At 42.9% G+C, this 20,852-nt stretch overlaps 2 protein-coding genes across 4 annotated transcripts in view; one reads left to right on the forward strand and one right to left on the reverse strand.

The window, feature by feature from the left end:
* The window catches only part of GAS2 (growth arrest specific 2), a 123,746-nt gene extending 114,463 nt beyond the window's left edge, over positions 1-9,283 (forward strand). For 2 of the 3 annotated variants that reach the window (XM_053389339.1, XM_053389330.1), the window contains one exon: positions 6,749-9,282. In XM_053389339.1, coding sequence (XP_053245314.1) covers positions 6,749-6,967 — 219 coding nt within the window. In that variant the 3' untranslated portion in view covers positions 6,968-9,282. Of the gene's footprint in view, positions 1-6,748 lie in introns of all 3 variants that reach the window. The other variant, XM_053389348.1, reaches the window with a different exon arrangement.
* Positions 9,284-11,401: 2,118 nt separating this feature from the next.
* SVIP (small VCP interacting protein) lies at positions 11,402-18,912 on the reverse strand. The gene is made up of 4 exons (XM_053389358.1): positions 18,759-18,912; positions 15,108-15,158; positions 14,129-14,242; positions 11,402-13,215 (listed from the first exon to the last, which is right to left on the reverse strand). Exons 1-4 carry the CDS (start codon positions 18,819-18,821, stop codon positions 13,201-13,203), a joined length of 243 nt encoding a protein of 80 aa, XP_053245333.1. The 5' UTR covers positions 18,822-18,912; the 3' UTR covers positions 11,402-13,200.
* Positions 18,913-20,852: the final 1,940 nt, after the last annotated feature.

Here is a 20,852-nt window from a genome sequence, read left to right on the forward strand (position 1 = left end):
AGAGTCTCGGTGGTTTAGACCACTGCACCACCCACGTCCTACCACCATCATACTGCCAATGGACAGGTTGACACCTGCCTAAGCGAGCTTGTGATCTAAATCAGGAACTGCTTTGTGTGTAACTCAGCCTGTATGCTACACTATGATTTATTTGTTATAAAAACTGATATTGTACCTTATGGAGAAGCATAGTGTTAGCATTTAGCAGCATTTAGTGGGCTCTGTCCATGGTTCATCCACTGTTAAAAAGCACCCCACTGACTTTTCTCCACAAGGTGGAAACAGGTAAGGCTGCAGAGGCATTGTGTGAAATGCAGCTAACATTGAAAGGATAAAATGCATAAGTTCTTTTTCAAATGTTCTGCTGTCGTTATATAGCATTTGTCTACTGTTTCTAGTATTCTGCCTTCCGGCTAATCTGTTGAACACCTGTTATATTCTTCAGCATTCAGCAAAAAGCACATTTCCTTAGTCGTCAGCAGCCTTATGTTGGTACAGTGCCATCTCAGAATATTGTTACATATAAAACAGCACAGAAAGAAAGTGTACTGACCCATAAAGAAGGCAAACAGTCTCTGTGTAACCATTGAAAAGCTGTGGGGAGAAGGGGAAGAATGTCTCACTTAATGGATGAATAGCCTGCAATGGTAACTTGCAAATGGAAAATATAAGTAGGTGTTTGAAAACACACACTATAGTATTCCCAGGAGTCAAAGGTGTTCCAAATTCTAGATCCAATTTCTTTTAAGCTCCTGGTGTTGGAATCTGACTCATTCATAAATGAAGATTCCATTACTGAAAACAGTAATTTACTATTTGAAAAAAATGGGCCAAAAACTGGACCTGGAGCGGAATAATAAGCAAATTAATATGACAGTATTAATTAGCAATGTAATTTCACTCTTGTGGCCTATCTTATATTTGTGGACAGTACATCTTAGAAAGAACATAATACAGATATTACTTATTTATTTAACTTATTAGTTGCTTGTCTCCCAAAGGTGTCCAAGTGACTTACAGTAAACATGAACGCGTGCACACACACACTACTATAAAGGAAGGACATAAATAAAAGGGATCATATAATATATTAATATATTGTCTAAAATAACACTTATAAAATAAACAAAAACAACCCAAGCAGCCCACCATATAAATAACAACAACATTAAGTAGACTCAAATAATAAACAAATAATACTCCCACCCACTAATTAACAGATAAACAACTATTTTTCCTCTTTAACCAGCTGTTTCTAATCAGCTGTGAGTAGGTCCTGTGCCCCCCAGGGATGAATTGACATCTCTGCTCCCTCTTCACAGGGGAGCAGTAGCAAAGCAGAGCAAACAGGTGATAGCAAATGTTTTGCCTGCTTTGCAGTTGGTCTGGCTACTGTTCCTCTCCAGCTGCTGCTGGCGGGGGTGCCATATAAATGTATTGATTAAGTGATGTGGATACTTTGGCTTCTTTTTTTCTAGCATTGGGATGGATCCATACTACCACCCATGGGATTATTATTTTTATAATAATGATGATGCTTTAGATGTCTGCTAAATGCACATTTATTTCAGCAAGCCTATCTGGACATATGGGACCGAATTCAACTACCCCATTCTGCTAGTGGAAGCCCTGCACGAGAACTCCTTCTAGTGCAATGGGACTTCGCTCTCCTTCTCTCCCCATGTCCTCTTTGTGGTTCCCCCAGGTCTGTGCTCAGGGGGAGGAGAAGACACACCTGGCAAAGCAAAAGGACTTTCTCTCTGGAAGAAAGAGAGGAGGACACATTTTAGTGACCCTGGTGCAAATGCTTCTAAAGAATAAAACTGAGGTCATGCAATGGGTTTTCTACTGGCACTGTTCAAGTTAGCTTTCTAATCTAGTGTGTGAATAGCAGGGTGGGGAGGGGCTTTCAAGAACAACATAAATATTTCCATTTCCCCTACAACCGAAAATCTGCTAAGGAGCTTTCGTGTCTGAAATGGTAAAAGCTTGCCGCAGGCCAAGAATTCCTGAATATCCAAACTTAAGCTGACACACTTGACAAATAAGTGTCAGAATCTCAAAATCATTCAGATCTGCTTGTGTAGCTGAAATTTGTGACATGACTGGGCCAAGCAGGGGGCGGGAATGCCTTCAACGCATAGCTGTATCACATTTCAAAAGTCCAAGCATTTGTTCCCTGGGTAGAAGGGTGACCTCTAAAGGTTTGCATTGATTGATCTACCCCAGAGCTTATGAATCTTTCATTCAGTGCTAACTTGGCAGGAGAGAAATAGCATTTCCTTCAGGCTATGAGGCTTCTTTGAAGTCAAGGCATCTTCTGCATCTCATATTTGCAGCCATACTTAATTATTGCTTTTATTATTCCAATTTATTTTATTATTCTGTTTTTATTAATCTATTATTCTCCTGACTGAAGACTAAAGGCAGAGAAGAAGCCAGCAAAACAAATGCTATCCATCTTTGCGTTAAAAATGCTTTGCAAACTCCTCTGGCTGCAATCCTCCACCTGCTTAGCTTGCGTAAAACCCTTTGGCTGCAGTTGCAACTGTTGTAGTTTTATAAATGTGACTTCATGTTTGCCTCTCCTAAACTTTGTTTCTTTCATTAAACATTAAAGCATTTTATTTTAAATAAAAAGGAAAACAAAAGGGTATGTCAGGCTGAGTGCCATTGATATGTTTTATGCAGAATACTGATGTGAATCTCCTACTAAGCCCCCACAAATAGCCTTTCACCATGATAGTGTGTTCAACCTTTTGCCTTGTGTTGTGATGTATGTCAGAGTTATGATGTTCTGTGATGTAGATTTTTGTCAGAATCCGTATCATGGCATTGGTTTCATTGTCACGTGGGGCATCTCAACATTTCAGGTGGTCTAAGAAAAACCTTCGCTATCACAAAGCCACTTCCAGGCCTGCCCCAGGAGGTGGGGTTGTGGGCATCACGCCCTCCCCACGTGAGCGGGGGCTGGTTTCAGCCCCCGCGAGAACAGGGGAATCCCGACCGTCCACGCCTCCCAGCCAGCCAATTGGCGGACGGGGGGGCGTGGCTTGCCCTATTTAGGGCCGGAGCGGAGGGGGCTCGCCCTCTCTTCTCCGGCTAGCCCCCACGTTTTGGTTTGTATTGGGTTTGAGTGCTGCTACCTCGTGCTCAGTTGCTGTCTTTTGAATTGCGTTTTGCAGGATCGTTTTTTCCTGTTGTTTGCCTTCGTGTGCCTTGTCGAGCTACCGCTTCAGAGCGGAGCTAGTTCTTCTTTTCAGCGCCGCTGCACTTCTCTGGAGTATTTTGGAATCAGCTGACTGGCGGGACTGCAGCTCACCCCCTAGTCACCCAGCCGCCTTCCCGCTTCTGCTACCGTACCACCAGCTTTTGGATCCTCCAGGGTGCCTTCTTAGGGGCTAGCCGCTTCGCTCACCTCGTAGCTGCAGGTCCCCGGCAGCCGCTGGCCAGCTGGTCACTCTCTGGGCAGCCTCCCTCCTACCGATCGGTCCTACCACACAATCACCAGCTTTCTTGGGTGTTGATATCTGGCTTAGGCTGATTTCCACTTAAAAGTGGCTGTACTTCTGTTGTGGTTAGATGCAGTGAGATTCTTATTTCTAAGAAGCACTGTTGCTTCCATTATCTGTGCAAAAGCAGCTGAAAGTGAGCTCCCCAATGAATTGTCCTCCTATCAATGCTGTCACCGATTTACATTGCTCATGTCATTATTGCATTATTGCCATTTGAAGGGAGGAAAGAAAGTCTCGGGGTAGGAGACTTTCTGTCACTGGAGGTATTTACCTGGAGAGTAGATGACTCAGGCTGTAGTTGCAAGCTTCCTGCAGTGAGCAGTAGGTTAGACTAAATAATCTAAAAATCTATTCTCTCTTTCCACGCTTTTGTGTCATGTGCAAAGCTGCCCAGTATCCCTTTGCTTTCCCAAGCTATGAGGGCCACTCAGCAGTTCCTACAGCCCTGTGATGTTACACTGCCGCCTCAGCTGATGCAAGCACCGTAAAACAGTGTCACATTATTAATCCCCCTCCTCACATCTTGCCACCTCCATTTTAATAACACTCCTGGTTTCTCTATACAAATTCAATGGCAGGTCTTGTGAGAGAAGAGCCCTCTTGTGGCAGCCTCCCAATAGTAAAGATTTATGTGATTCATAAACGTCTCCTGGAATCATTGCGATTAAGCATTTTCCTGCTTTGGTTTTAGTGCACTTATGGTAGCAGCGTTGGCTGTGGGCATGTCTGGAATTTATTCCACAATGAAACACAATGGCTACGCTGTCAGTTTGCTAGATTCTTCCCTCCCCTCTGACTTTTTAACTTCTCCTCTAGGAGAGTCTGTGTAGCGATCAGCAATAGTATTCCTAAAGGCACATTAGTCGGGCTTGTTGTGGGAATATTTCAGGGGAAAGTGTGGAGGGATTGTTTTCAAACGAGAGAAGTACAGCATAGTTTCTTTTATTATTGTTTCATCAAATTGCCTAGTTCTGGACCCAGAGCAACAGAACTAGCAATTACTCCGCTGTTGCAAATAGGTTTACAAAAGAGTAATATTACCAACATGATTTTTCGTTTTCATTGCCCAGCCGAAACACCTCATAACTTCTTTCCTGAAAGTGGGACTAAAATGTATGGTATGATAATTTGACCGACAGCCAGAGGAGATGCCCATTCTATTGTTGAGAGTTGTCTGTCAAGAGAAAATGGTGGAATAATTATAACTGAAAACTTTTCTTATGTTGACAATGATTTCCCAAGCCTTCCTTGGAAGGCTCATATGAACTAGTTTCCAGGGAAGGCGTTGATTCCTATCTGCTCCCTCCTGATATGTGTTATCCTTCACATACTCTGCCAATTCTGGACTATTTATGAACGTGATTTTGCTTTCCTGGGGCCCCTTAATGTACCTTAATGTTTTGCTCATTCTTTCTTCCTTTGGTCTCTGGGCAAAGCCAGGTATCAGTTCTGTCGCATGAGGTGCCTGCAGTTCACCATAGGGAATTCTGGAGAGCTTTGTAATTTATCTTCACTCCCAATCTGGATTTTTAAAATATCCTATTTGTTACGATAACACTCTTTGAGTTCAGTTCTAACACTGTCAAGGGACCATACTGAGCTCTTCTGTCACATCCACCTGTGCTGGAGCAATCTCTGATAGTAGTTATAAAAGGAATTCAATTGTGGTGAAGAAAGCAAGCAAGGGGAGAGACAGACAGAGAGATTCCTTTTCACCTTCCATTCAACCTGGTATGTTTGCAGTGGCAAATGATACATTTTTTGAGAAGGCATCATTATACCCAACCCAAAACATAGGCTGCGTACACACTATTCCTCCAATGCACATTTTTTTCACTCAAAGAATTCTGGGCATTGTAGTTTGTTAAGGGTTGCTAAGAACTGTAACTCTGTGAAGGGTAAACTACATATAAAAGTGCCTAGATTGGCAGGGGTTTCCTGCTCAGTGTCAGTCAGATATTTATTATTTGTAGCCAAGGGCCATTCTAATTTGTGGGCTCCTTTAGGAGGAAGAACAGGGTTGAATTATTATTTTTTAATGTAAAAAATGAGACATTCTAAGAATTAGTTTCATATACATTTTCGGGAATACAAATTATCAAAATTAAAAATGGTAAGGTTTCTCAGACCATTTAGATTAAAAAATGCTCTTAGAAGTCAACACGGTTTGGAGCTGCTCCGGGTGCTGGAGCAGCTAGCTACGCCCCTGGAGATGGTATTATAGGGGAAATGGGGAAATGAAATATCATACTGTTACAGCATGATGCCCAGAATTCCCTACTTTGCAGGTCTAAAAACACAGTTTTGCTAAATGTTGGTGTGGTATTAGCAAGAGGAGGTTTTTTGGTATAGAATTATGAATGTACGCTTCTAGAGAAGGGAGACCTACGTCAATTCCAAGTAATGCATCATGTGTACTCTGTGCGACTCTTTAAGTAGCACACATGGATATTTATTTTGGATTATATCCAGTTCACCCCTACTATAAGTAACGTGAATAGGTGTACCATGTAAGAAGCAAGATACGGTTTCATCAAATTTCTTTTTTATAAAAAAATACGTTTTAAGAAACAATGACCCTTACTACAGTAATATGCCTTTCTAGCTCTCAATAAAGAGGCGGATGAAATTTAAATTGCCTTAAAATGAGTGGGCCAGGGAGTATTTTTCACAAAAAAACCACGATGCCCTGAGTAGTTGAATAAGTGACAATGTTTAATGAAACGACTATCCAGGACCCATTCATGGCACTTATACCTTTGGGCAACCAGCACCACTTTGGTCTTACTGTAACTAATATACGAGCTACCCTGCTTGCAATATGCTCTGAATTTGGAAAGTGATCTTGTACCTACTTGGGATAATGAAATAAGAGCCATATTGTCTAAATAAAGCAGCAGTATAAATTTTTGTTCATTACCAGTTTGGCAGGCAGGGAAGAGGAGAGGAAAGCTCTAAACTACATCATTTAGGGAGATATTAAACAATAGCGGGGCCCAAATGCAACCTTGCATTGCACCCATGAGCAGATGTATACTGTGGCAAAGCTTTGATTGCCTCCCCTGCAGTTTCTGCAATAGCATTGAAAGTGTTTAGGACTGAGCCGTTACTCCCAGTGATTTCAACAGGATTACAGTGAACTGGGCTTTGAGTGTTTTCAGGAAAAAACTTGTCGCTCGCAAACATTTCAGGAGTTATTTTTCCCCTCTCCCTCTTTTCTTTTGCAAATTCAGATGCTACACAACAAGCATGTGATGGTTCGCGTAGGAGGCGGCTGGGAGACGTTTGCCGGGTATTTGCTGAAACACGACCCGTGCCGAATGCTGCAGATTTCCCGAGTGGATGGGAAAACATCTCCGATCCAGAACAAGTCTCCAACCATCAAGGATATGAACCCAGACAGCTACTTGGTTGTTTCTGCCCATTACAAAACCAAAAAGGAGATTAAGTGAAATGTTCATTCGGGATTCTGTATATGTAGGCCCATGCTATCTTCTCAAATGTAGTTTCATTAGTTGGTGCTTTAAAAGGACTCCTGAAAATTACATGCAGACTGGAAATGGCAACCCATTTTGTGGGTTGTTGAACTGTAGAACTATTTATTTCTAGTGCTGTTCCTTTTTATAGCAAGTTACCCTCGATAGGTTAATTACTACAATCTGATTTTTAAAAAACAGACATATATTTTTAGCCAAATTATTACTCTATGAATGTATTCTTAGAATGACTTATGAGTCACATTAAAGTAACAAAATGTGATATATTTGTACGAAAAACATCTATAATTCTCAATTATTTGCCCTAATTCAGAGCTCTGTGGTTAACCTCATTATTGGCATCCAAAAAGCTCCAGGTTCACCTCCAGTTACAAAAAAAGAAAAAAGCTGGGTAGCAGATGAGAAAAACCTCTGTCTGAGACCTTGGAGATATATTGCCAGTCAGAGTAGACACTGCTGAGCCAGATAGATATAAGGCAGCTTTCCCTGTTCTGACACACACTGTGAACTCCTCTGTTTACAGGCTGCCTCATTCATAGATGAGACCTGATTTTTTTTTAATGCATTCTTCTGTGCACTTCATCAACCCCCACACTCCCTGCAATGAATGGGATACTCTTACAGGCAAGAGAATGCCATACTTGCATCACATAGCTCTAGGCCTTTCAGCAGCTGCTGTGCCAGTGTGTTTACTGCATAAGAAGGTAGATAACTGGTGGGAAATGCCTGTATATTGTCTTAATATACGGCCTTTCCTAACTGGTGAAAGAAACAAGCAGCAAGCATGTATAGGTTTGAAAACAAAAGAGCAGCCTCCATAGAATGCATGCATGTGTGCCATTGAAAGCAACATTAAGATTATTTTTCTCCTCCCCTGCTATAATCTGTTTTAAGATGTTTCAATATGGTTCATGTATGCTTTTGGTTCCTAAGCTGCATATAACACCAGATATTGACGAGGTGGCAATGCGCTGTTGGACTACAAGTCAAATGCCACGTGGGATTCCCCATTCACCTCACCCTTTACTCTCTAAACCAGTGATGCTGTTGCAAAGCAAGCTATCTCAAGTGACTGCATCAGAGGTATGCATTAGGTGAATCGAAAGACAGTAACCATATTTACATCTGGACAACAGAAAGGCTAAAGCTGGCCTTGACAATGATAGAGAAGAGTGCCTTGGAATTATAACAGGGATGGGGAGCCTGTATCCTCCAAATGTTATTGGGACTAAAACTCCCATCATCCTTGACCCTTGGCCATGCTGGCTGGGACCGATGAAAGTTGGAATCCAACAATATCTGGAGGACCACATGCCCTTAGTATAAAGAGCTAAAGAGCTTCAGATTGGCCAACAATTTGGAATGGTAAGACTCACGAGCGTGTTTCATAGCTTTAAGTTACAGCTAAAAGCCTAAGTCCATTCAGATTTGTTTTCCATAGTAAGTGCTAAAGAACATCTGTATATCTTTTTGACATAGGAATGATTCCTGACAGTCATTCTTCCCCAAGGATAGGAAGCCGGTAGCCCCCCTGGTGTCATTGGACTACAACTCCCATCATCCTCAACCACTAGCTAGGCCTAGTGCGAATTGAGAACCCAACATATGAAGGTGCACAGCTTCCCCCTCCCTGTTCTGAAACTTCCAAACTTGACATGCGAATGCAATCACCAGTAGTACTCCCATGTATCTGCTGTTTGGGTGCTTGGTATTTGCCTTTAGATTAGCTCTTCCTGGCTGTTGTGCTTGAAGGGTAACAGTATAGCTTTAGGTGGTTATAGAAATGTATAGGCAGTTATAGACCATTGTCCCACTGTGTGATGGTGGGATATTCTCTGCCGCTGGATTTAGTTATGTTTTTGAGCATATTGAATAAAATATGAAAATACTACATGCATTCTCTGTAGATAAATGTTGGGGAGTGGTTATGTTACACATCTCCGTGATATATAGGAATGCTAAGGTTTTGGATTATTGGTTTTGCTAATTTTCTTTTGTCTATACTTGACAACTTTTGTGCCTTTCCTAGAAAAATCATTGTTCGAGGATTATTTGAATGATGACTGTATAAATTTGAGCTGAAATCACATGGTGCATTAGAAATAAACAGATACTTTTAAAAAAACAAACTCTCAGTGGTTCATTGCAACGTATTGCTCTCACAAACAAGTAGAGACTGACCTAAACCTAGTCAGATTTTGCAGTGTTTGGGGGGCTAAACACTTTCCATGAGCATTACCTATTTATTTTATATACCAGGGCTCACGAGGCAGTTTACAGTATAGGTTTACCTATAAGTAATCCTAATCTGCAGCTATAAGAATAGTCACTTTCTGTGAGCTGCTGACGGAATGGATCTTTTGACCATCATTGTCTCAATCCAAATAAGAAGCCTACACAACTTGGGTGTTCCATGTAGGCTGGCATTGCCTTGATCTTTTCAATGCTTTGTGCACACAAAATGGAAAATCCCAGTTGAAGGCATCAGACCTCAGAAGACAAGCATGTGTGTAACCTCTGCTCCTATGTGGTGTCATCAGATACCTGGTAACGCTCCAGGGGCATTGCATCAAGGACTCTACCTGCAACCAATATCCTTTTGATATCAAATTACATATTTGACAAGAACCTAAGATCTTTTTATACAAGAACCTAAGATCTTTACTTCAAAATCCCTTCGATTTTGGTGGAACTTGCTCATTCCAAAAAATATGGAAAGGACATGGTTTGTCTACAGCTTGTGCACTGCTTTCTTTCTACTACGCACTCAAGTTTTCAGGACAGTGGGAACAAAATCCTCACCTGCAAAAAGCTTCTGGATAGAGGCTATCTGCTCTCAAAGTACTAATAACCTGTTTTTGGGTGTGTGAGACCCCTCAATCAGCTTGTTGGGTTGCACACAAACAAGAAGAGGCAGATACTTTGCCTCTGCAATAGCAAATGCAGTAAGCAGGATTGTATCTATTCCTAAGAAGTCTCAAGTCACCTTTGGATATAATAATAATAATAATAATAATAATAATAATAATAATAATAATAATTTATTATTTATGCCCCACCCATCTGGCTGAGTTTCCCCAGCCACTCTGGGCGGCTCCCAATCAGTGTTAAAAACAGTACAGCGTTACATATTAAAAACTTCCCTGAACAGGGCTGCCTTAAGATGTCTTCTGAATGTCAGGTAGTTGTTTATCTCTTTGACATCTGATGGGAGGGCGTTCCACAGGGCGGGCGCCACTACCGAGAAGGCCCTCTGTCTGGTTCCCTGTAGCCTCACTTCTCCCAATGAGGGAACTGCCAGAAGGCCCTCGGCGCTGGATCTCAGTGTCCGGGCTGAACGATGGGGGTGGAGACGCTCCTTCAGGTATAGAGGACCGAGGCCGTTTAGGGCTTTAAAGGTCAGCACCAACACTTTGAATCGTGCTCGGAAACGTACTGGGAGCCAATGCAGATCTCTCAGAACCGGTGTTATGTGGTCCCGGCGGCCACTCCCAGTCACCAGTCTAGCTGCCGCATTCTGGATTAATTGCAGTTTCCGGGTCACCTTCAAAGGTAGCCCCATGTAGAGCGCGTTGCAGTAGTCCAAGCGGGAGATAACTAGAGCATGCACCACTCTGGCGAGACAGTCCGCGGGCAGGTAGGGTCTTAGCCTGTGTACCAGGTGGAGCTGGTAGACAGCTGCCCTGGACACAGAGTTAACCTGCGCCTCCATGGACAGCTGTGAGTCCAAAATGACTCCCAGGCTGCGCACCTGGTCCTTCAGGGGCACAGTTACCCCATTCAGGACCAGGGAATCCCCCACACCCACCAGCTCCCTGTCCCCCCAAAACAGTACTTCTGTCTTGTCAGGATTCAACCTCAATCTGTTAGCCGCCATCCATCCTCCAACCACCTGGAGAGTGATCAGAATAAATATGTAACAGGATATAAAGCTATAATTCACAGTCTTGCTCTTAGTGAAATTAAAGACACTTGGCTCCTGAAAAGGTGTTTTAAAGATAATTCTGTATTAAATCTTTCTGTAGTATTTCTGGCAAATATAAGCAAACAGCACAACTCGTAACACAAATAAAATTCCAGTACCTTTCTACGACACCATCACTTGTCACATAAAATAACGCACTCCTTTCCTCAAACACAAAATCCACATTATTCAAAGCTCTGAAATTCAAAAGTACACAGACCTTTGAAGTATGACAACTATAATAGCCAGAGAACTATAAAAAGTTCAGCCAGTAAGGGACTGAGACCTCACACACCTATGCACTGAAAGAACACAGTGGTTTCACACCAATTAATGTAGAAAGTGCTGACAACGGAAAGCTCTCAATCCAACACGGACCCCCTTTTTAGGAGCTCAAGAGAAGTAATAAAAGAAGCACAGGCAACTTAATTCCCAAATTGGCACTTTAATAATAACTTTTCTTAGCATCATCCTCTTAAAGGATGCTCTGCATTACTGGAAATCTAGATGTCGTAAGTGTTATTCCATTGGTATTACAGCAGGAAAAAGCAGTAAGTACAGTATGAGTGCAACACAAATGACCATAATTATGTTTGAGGTATTGGTATTTTACAACGTGGCCAGACTTTCTGCACTATATTTATTAAAACAATCACATTACGTGAACAAATATGAAGACAGATGCTGGACTCTCTCCTGGCAGATACTACATGATACACCTTGTAAAGCGAATGAGTGAAAGGGAAATTGCCGTAACCCACAACTTTTCTCTCAAAACTGGGCCAAATGCATCACTCCCAACCCAAACCTGTGTTATTTTGTGCCAAAGAAAGGGAAAACATCCCATTCTCAGTTAACTTGTTAAAGCACTTGGACAGTTTTAGTTATAAATACAGCATAGCTTATGAAATTCAAGACAGAGTTTGACCTTTAGGGGAAAGGCTGCAGACATTGTATTACTGTGGGCTAGAAAACAAGAAACATATTTTCTTTAGTAGAAGCTTAACTCAGCAGAATGTTGAGAGGTTTTAAAACTGCACATTCCTTCCAACTTAATTCCATTCCATTTTAATGGGGTATTTTATTGTAGTGATCCATCTGCTCTTTGAAAATCAGCACTACCTATAACAATGCTGTGGGATGGGAAAAGTTAAATAACCCGTTTAAGTTAGAGGAAGTTCATTTGGGCACTTTATTTACGCGCACACACACACACACAAGGGTTGCATATAGTTTAGATTTTGTTTTGTACATTTTTTACTGAGAGATTTTTTTAAAAAGCCAAATATGCTTTGGGAGCATGCAAGAAACCACCAACTTAATTTTAAGCACAAAAAGTAAAGGCGAAACCATCTCCCCCATAAGCTGATTTAATTCCTTAGTTTTCTTCAAAGAGATTGCATGAATATTCCCTATATTTGTTTCAGAATACTAATTTAAAAATAAAGAAATAGCCAAAAAGCAGAACATGTCAAGGCATTGTACTGTCTACCCAGCCGACATGGCAGGCATCATTCAATACCATCTTAGGGACAACTGCAGGCAGGCAAAACCTTTTTGGTTTAATTGTATTTTAAGTGATTCACAATCACATACTCTCAGTGCTGTAGAAGGAAATATGAGAGATAGCAAAATAAATCCCATAAATATTGTCCACTGCCCTCCCAGAGTTAGCATTTTTAAGAATAAGACACAATTTCTTACCTCATGGTGACATTTCTCTTAAATATATGAGTTCACCCTTAAAAGGCACCAAAGCTTCTATCCTCAAAATACTCACTCTCACGTTAAGATTTAAGGACTGTGACTTAAATCTTACAAGTGTGACACAAGGGGAGAAAAAGACAGAGTTAAGTATCTGGGCACACTGTAAAAAGCAGAATGGATTTCCGTAAGAATCAAGGCAGGAAAATTTCATTTATTACATACGTGTCTCTTCAGGCCCCTCAAATATGTTAAGACATGCAAAACTCTAGAACATGGCAACGGAACTAGTAGGGGACTGTTGATTTTGGCCACCTCTGCTGTGCATTGTGAAGCTTTCACTTGACAATATCCTTAGTGCACATCTTTCCCCTGCCCTGCTATGGTGGCAAAGTCCTGCTGCATCTTCAGAGGCAAACAATGGCAAAAACCAGACACTGAACAAGTGCCATTCAGTCGCAAGAACTGGCAAGGTCTTGGCAGTAGGATGTCTTCTTCCCTCCAGGAGCTGCCCTTGGAGTTATCCAACTTGCCACTAGGATGGAAAAAAAAACGTAAGAAGGTGAAGAGGGGATATAAATTCACAGCCTTGCTTTATCAAGGGATCTTTATCAAGATCAAGGGTTTTATTATACATAGGAATAGGCTTACATTTTGTGAGTCCAGTTCATCTGCTCATGAGAGGCCACATTTAGATTATGCATTGATTATTTCTTTCGTATTTGGTTTTTATTGGACACCTCTAGCAATAATTTTGGACCATCAGGAATGCACAACAAATGTTTGTGTATACTCCTAGGAAATACAATTCTGTTCCATAGCATTCCACTCAAACCCCTAGGTCATCAAGTGAACCCACTTGTGGCTGCCACACACCTTGGATTTTCATGTAAATAATACCTGCTGCAGAGCTTTAAGTGTGGTGGCACCCAGATTCTAGAATACACTCCCACTGGAAATGAGCATGGTGACAACAATTTGTTCTTTCTGGTGCCTGCTTAAGAAACTTACAATTCAACCAGTTTTGTAGCACTGCTGGATATTATCCCTGCCGGTTTTACAGATGGATTTAATATATTCATTTTTAAATTTCTTTCTTTGTACACATGACATTATCAAAGAGTGGATGGTTTATAAATTCTTTAAATTTAAAATATTTTTAAAATTATTTACTCAATTTAATGTTTTCGCTTTTAAATGTCATAAGACTCCATTGCACTCCTATTCTGAAAAATAGTTTTCAGTTGTTCAATGAAATTGCTACGCATGAAGCGAAACGTCAAAGGGATTTGGATTCCCTGTGCCAAATGCCTCAACAGCAACAAAGCACTTTACAAGACACAGTTGTCTGCAAAAAGAAGGCAATCACTCAACTCACTCTCAATAATTACTTTAAAAAGTGGGGTGGGGAAGAAGAAATTACAGCGTTTAATCTTATGCATAATTACTCTCAGTCCGCCGCCGCCTGGTCCGGGGCCTGATTCAAGGCGTTTTTCCATTTCCTCCTGTTTCCTTTTCCTTTCCTCCACAGAAGATGGATTCTTTATACCCCGAGAAGCAGACTTTAGAAAAGAACAATGGGACACAAGATTCACATGACAATCTAGGGATTTTTTTAAATATATAAAAATCAATACAACAATCACATCAAATACCTTTTCCATTCTGCTTTTTCTTTTCTAAATGAATTACAGGTATGCACAAGGCTGCTCTTTTACATAAATCTCAAATTCAGTGGATATTAAATTCATGTAAGGTAAAGGACCCCTGGATGGTTAAGCCCAATCAAAAGTGACTATGGGGTGCGGCACTCAACTCGCTTCAGGCTGAGGGAGCTTGCGTTTGTCCACAGACAGCTTTCCAGGTCATGTGGCCAGCATGACTAACCCGCTTCTGGCGCACAGAGGACTATGATGAGTGCCAGAGCGCACAGAAACGCAGTTGTCCATGTAGACAACTGGGGTACCCGGCATGGCGTTCATGGGCCACATAGCATCCCTGGACATTCCTTGACTCAGAATCCTCTTAGTTCTTCATGGGTCCAAAGGCATCATTCCCCAGAAAGGAAAAAAAGAGGCAAGGAAGATGAAGGCCCGTGCCTTGCTCTGCCCAACCATCTCCTCTTGAAATTCTTCAGAAAAGCAATCCTGTTGCTGCCCGAAAAGTTTGGGAGACTAGAGTTATTTATGATAGCCGAATATCTAGAAGCACATACTGGTGTCCTCCCCAAAGCCTTTTACTATGCATATGATACCTAGAAACTATTACTGGATATTAATTCCAAAAATATTAGTTGTAAAGCCTATACTCCAGTGCAGCTCAGGAACGGCTCTGATGCAATTTCCAGAAAACAACCATTTATCTATTGTTCACATTCACTCATTAAGGAAGTATCTGAGTCAATCTCTGTGCCAAAAACCAAGTTACCTCCATCTGCCTTTTTTCTGCAGCTTCTGCGAGTTGTCTTCTTTTCAGCTCCTGCAAAAAGGATATAAAAAAGAGCGGTTTAAGAAGTTATTTCACACCAACTTTACTGAGGAGGAAATTGGACTTCCCATCAGTCTTTGCAATGCAGTAAATTATTCCCAGTTGTTGGGAACTCAAGCCAAAGTTGCCAGTTCTGCCTGCAACTGCATATAAGCTTTTCAATTTCCTAGTCGACAATGAGATGTCCAAGTGCCTCATCATTAGGCAAAAGTGCAACCAAGTGAGGCTACTGGAGGGGGCACATTTCAAGGTGGAAGAATACTGGGGTTCTACTCACCCCAATATCTAACTATGCAGTTGTGGGAAGAAAGAAGAAGACAAACAGTGAGGTGGCGTTCATTTCCCGCAGCTCAGGGGCAGAGCACATACATTGTATGCAGAAGATCCTGGGTTCAATCCCTGAAATCTTCATCTCCATGTTGAGCTGGAAAGTCTCCTGCCTAAAACCCTGGAGAGCTTTGCCAGTCAAAATTGGCAGTACTGGGCTAGATGGACCAACGGTCAGATTCAGTGTACACCGGGTTCCTTTGCTCCTAGCCCTTTTACAGGCACACTTGTTTGGGTAAGAGAGGGCCTGCCAATCCAGGGTATGAGGAGGAGAGGGTGTGGATGTTTGTGCTCCAGCCCAACAACAGTGAGTGAGTGACCAAGTGAGCAGCCCGGTCCAGCAGCAAAGGAAAAGATGGAACATGAAGGACCTGAGGGTAGGAGAAGGGGAAATTGAAGTAAACCAGTGCCGGGAGACAGACAGACAGAGAGATAGACAAGACGGATTTAATCTCTGTGTGCTGCTGAATGAGAAGTGGTTGGAGCAGTAGCCTGGGGTCTGTCACTGAGGTGTGAGCTAAGGAGAGGTAAATCCTCTCCAGCACATTATTTTGGAGACACAACACGTGTGTGAGTACGAGAAATATTTCAACACAGGAAGGGGAGCTTTTGGCCTTCCAGGTGCTATACATTTCAACCCTCCTTTTTCAGTGAGGTAGCTCAAGTGTGTTTTCAAGGCTTTCCCCACACCCTGCATTTTACCCTCACAGCTGCACTAAAAGGGTGACCTTGAGACAAGAGACTGGCTCAAGGTCACCCAGGAAACTTTGTGGCTGACAGGGGATTTGAACGAAGGTTTCCTCGAGCCTCGTCACACCCTAAGCACTACTTTACAATAGCTGCCACTTCGGAAATTATAAAAATTGAACCCTTTCTAGCAATTCAACTCCCACTGCTCAAGACCGTGGTCAGGATTCCTGGGAAAACATTGGGAGGGATAGTACATTTGATAACTCCCCCCCAAGTCAACCACATAGCATAGCATATCACAAATACTGAACGTGGTGGACTAGGCTCCATGTGGCCATTTCCCTTGGCCTTAAACAGGCAGAACGTAGCACTTAGGTTGCTGACTAGGGTATCCCGTCGACATCGTGTACACGCCTTTGCTGAAAGAACTGCACTGGCTGCCTCTATGCTACTGGGCACCATTCAAGGTTTTGCTTTTAACATTTAAAGCCCTCAGCCACTTGGGACTAAGAAGTTATCCAAGAGACCACTCACCACCACTGCCTAGTAACTGTGCTGCTCAGATGAGGCACTGCTGAGAATACTGAATGCCCCAGAGGTGTGCTTAGCTTATACAGTTGTACCCCAGGTTACAAACTTTATTCGTTCTAGAGGTCTGTTCTTAACCTGAGGTACCACTTTAGCTAATGGAGCCTCCCGCTGCTGCCACCGTGTGATTTCTGTTCTCATCCTGAGGTAAAGTTCTCAACCTGAGGTACTACTTCCTGGTTAGCGAAGTCTGTAACTCAAAGTGTTTGTAACCCAAGGTGTTTGTAACCTGAGGTACCACTTTACTAGAAACCAGACCCTGAGCATTCAGCCCTGTGGAATCAATTATCAGCTGAAATTTAGACAGGCATAAAGCATATTGATGTTTAGGTGGCTACTGGATGCATTTTTATTTAGGAAGGCTTTCCCTGAGGTACGACCCAGCCATTTATGGATTATTAATTGTACATGGCGTTGAAATGGTTTTAGCATTTTCAGAGCCTGTATTTTATCTCTTTTTTTAATCTCACACACTGTTTCAGGCTGTGAAGTAGTTTATACACTTGTAAAACAAACAAACAAGCTATCCCAGCTGCTCTGCCTCCAACCACATTCAGCAGGCAGGTCTGATGGGAGGATTTCTAACTATGCTCAGCTAAATGTGCTTAGAATCCTCCCTGGCCCAATACATAAACCAAATAGGTTTTTTGAGGGGGAGGGTGTTTTATTCACCTGTCAATTATACTACTTTAAATGTGTATTTTATGTATGATATTCACCTGTAATGTTTTATTTTGGTATTTTGTAGTGCTTATTTGATGTTTCAATTCAGATCATCATTGTTATTTTAAATCTAGAGTGGAACAGAAATCTCTGAAATAAACAAATGTATTATTGCACATCATGTAAAAGTAGGATTAAAACCTCAATTTGATATCATGGAGGGAAGATACTGATATTGCTGTAATATCAAGAAGGCAATTGGTTTAGATGCAATCCCAGGAAATCAAGTTGCCAGTGATAAATATGGATTTCAGAACACTTTTTGGATTTTACTGTTCTACAAACTATCAAGTTTACCTGTAGCTTGTGTGCTATTAAATAAGGTGCGTTGTTATAAAAAATGTCTTGTCTGGGTTTTTTTAAATAAAAAAATTCTATTTATTTTTTCTGCGAAAATAAGTAAACAATGAAGTTGCAATCCTACGTATGCTTACATAGGAGTAAGCCCCTCTGGAGACGGTGGGGTTTGCTTCTAAGCAACTACACCGTCTTGGGTTAGCTATTAGGATTACCCCCCAGGGTTCTCATACCAGCAGAAGCATTTACAGAGCAATTAGACAACTGCACTTTGTACACTGATAAATATTTCAAATATCCTTGAACTATGCATTCAACAGAACACGTAATCTCTCTCTCTCTCTTTCTTATTCTCACTAACAGCAAAGTAGGTGCTCTTTTTCCATCAGGGCTTGTAGACTCCAGAGTTCTGTTCTCCTTTTGAGGCTTAAAAAACAACACCACCAAACTCACTGGCCGCTATTCCTCTGGTCATGTACCTGGGATCATTGGCGGCGCCTGCAACCTGGTGACCCTTTTGAGCGCACGATTATTTCAACTCTACCAACGCGTGAAGGCAAAAGCACGTAAGAAGACACTATTGACCCTTTTGAGCACGATAGGTTTTCTTCCAAGCTGCTAGTCCTTAAGGGTGTGTCTCCTGGCTAACTTCTAAGGCTCCTCTCGGCTGGGCTTCCTTCCAAGTAGGTCTTAAAGCTTGCGCCCCCAGGAGTTGGAAGAGATCTGCTGGCCACGCTTTGCGCTTTATCCAACCCGGGAAGGGAGGGGAAAGGAGATCACTAGAAGAAGCGACGCGCAGGTGGAAGGAAGGCGCTTCGCCCCCCCCCCTAAGAAAGGAGGGGGGGAATGTTTCGCTACTACTGAATGGCGAGACTCCTCTGTGTTTGGGGTGGATCTGCATCTGGGGTGGCCCTTAATGGCGAAAGGGGGCTCGGAGGGGGAGGGAGACGGACCCCCCGCGCTTACCGGGTCGGGCGTCTCCACCACGTCGTCGGCGGCTCCCCCCATGCAGGGCAAGCACATCCCCATCGCCGCACCCCTCGGCCGGCCGCGGCCGGGCAGCGCCGACGCCTGGGAAGCAGCGAAGCAGGGCCCGCCCCGCTGCCCTCTGGCCTCCCAGCCGCCTCTCCGCCGCAGCGACGCCGCCTTCCTCGGAGGGGCCGGCGGAGGACGGCGCCCCCTGCCGCTCCGGAGCCGGGGGGAAGGCGGGCCGCAACGCCGGAGAAGGAAGGAGCGGGAGGGACAGAAAGAAGCGCGTCTTAAGTCCTGGGAGGAGGAGAGTCTCTCTCCATGCCCGCAATCGGGAGGGAAGGAACTGGAAGGGAAACGGCCAGTTCAGAGGACCTGAGAAGCTGCGCGTAGGGTTCTGGTCGCCTCGCCTCGGAAAAGATATTGTAGGGCTGGGGAAAGGTTTAGGAAAAAAAGGACCCCCGAGATGATCCAGCGGGGATGGGAGGGAGGGACTCCCCAACGAGGAAAAGTCGCAGCGTTCTGGACTTTATTTTTAGTTTAGAGCAGTTGTTCCCAACCTTTTTTTGGCCATGCCCCACCTAAGCATCTCTAAAATCCTGATGCCTCCCCACCCCGTGACAATTAATTCTTGTTATTCAAAAAGTGAACTATTCACGTAGAGGAAGTCTAAAAGGCCATTAACTTGGTCTAAACAAGCTTCCAAATTGCCCCTCTTAAAAATTAAATTGCCCCCACCCCCGTATTTTTTTAAAATATAGGTATGTGCGGGTTTTGTGTATTTCAGGGTGGTTTGTTTGTTTGTTGTTGTTAAATGACTTTGAGTCGCCTTTGGCAAAAGAAAGCAACCCATAACATCAGTAAATAATAATGCATTTAAAAGGTGATGCTACTGACTAATATCAAAATGAAGGTCTATCAGGCTTGTGTGTTGAGCACACTGCTTTATGGAAGTGAATAATGGGCAACTTAAATACCCTCCAGGAGCCACACCTCAACGCCTGTCATGTGCGCTGCATCAGGAAGATTTTGGGCATCGCGTGGCAGGGCAGAGTCTCACCCAAAGATGAGCTCTTGCAAGCCCACGTTATGTTTGCACTCCTGTCTGCGCTGGCTTGGTCATGTCCACAAAATGGAAGGTGGCAGGGTCCTCAAGGACGTGCTCTATGGGGAGCTGGCTTCAGGCACCAGGCCTGTTGGCAGATGAAGTCTGTTACAAAGATGCCTGCAAATGTGACATGAAGGCTGGCAACATCAATCCCACTGTGTGGGAATCCCTTGCAGATGATCACAGTGGCTGGAGACAGGTCGTCTAGCCACAGCAGTGACCAGGGGAGGGATGACCGCTGGGAGGAGCGCAGAAAGAATAAATGCTATGGTACACCTACGTCAACACAACCGGAAGCCTTCACCTGCCCCAGCTGCAACAAAACATGTCTCTCCCATATCAGCTTCTACAGCCATAGCAGGCACTGGATGGTTTGACGTCACTCCCAAAGGTTCATTCTTCCATTTTCTCCTGAGACAGATGGATCCCAACTAAACATTTATAAAATTATGCATGGCATGGAAAAAGTGGCTAGGAAAAGTTTTTCTCTCCTAACACTGGAACTCATAGACATCCAATGAAGCTGAATCTTGGAAGATTCAAGACAAATAAAATAATTCGACACATGATTGGAAACAGTGATTATTCTGAATATTAGTTGCTGGTATTCCATGAAGGCATTTCTCCCTCCTTTTTACTCATGACTGCGCACCCCACACCTTTCACTCATGGGTTCAGACTTGTAACTAATCCCATAAATTGATACACCTTTCAGTTATAGGTTGGGTTTTTTGTGTGTGTCTTCAATATATTGTATGCAAGGTTCTGCCACAACCATAAATGATGCCAGTTTAATGTAGATTGTGTCTTACCGAGTAACTTTATTAATAAACTTCAGTGCATTACATCTCTCTTTTTCCATGAGATTTTTTTTTCCAGGCAGCCACCTGGCTAGGTGCAGATCTGACCTGCTTCACTTCAGCAAAGTTGCCATATTACAGTACATGTGCCTTCAAACCGTCTCCTGAAATCTGAGCAATGGA

The sequence above is a fragment of the Podarcis raffonei genome, chromosome 1 (assembly GCF_027172205.1).
Source record: "Podarcis raffonei isolate rPodRaf1 chromosome 1, rPodRaf1.pri, whole genome shotgun sequence".
NCBI classification, from domain to species: domain Eukaryota; kingdom Metazoa; phylum Chordata; class Lepidosauria; order Squamata; family Lacertidae; genus Podarcis; species Podarcis raffonei.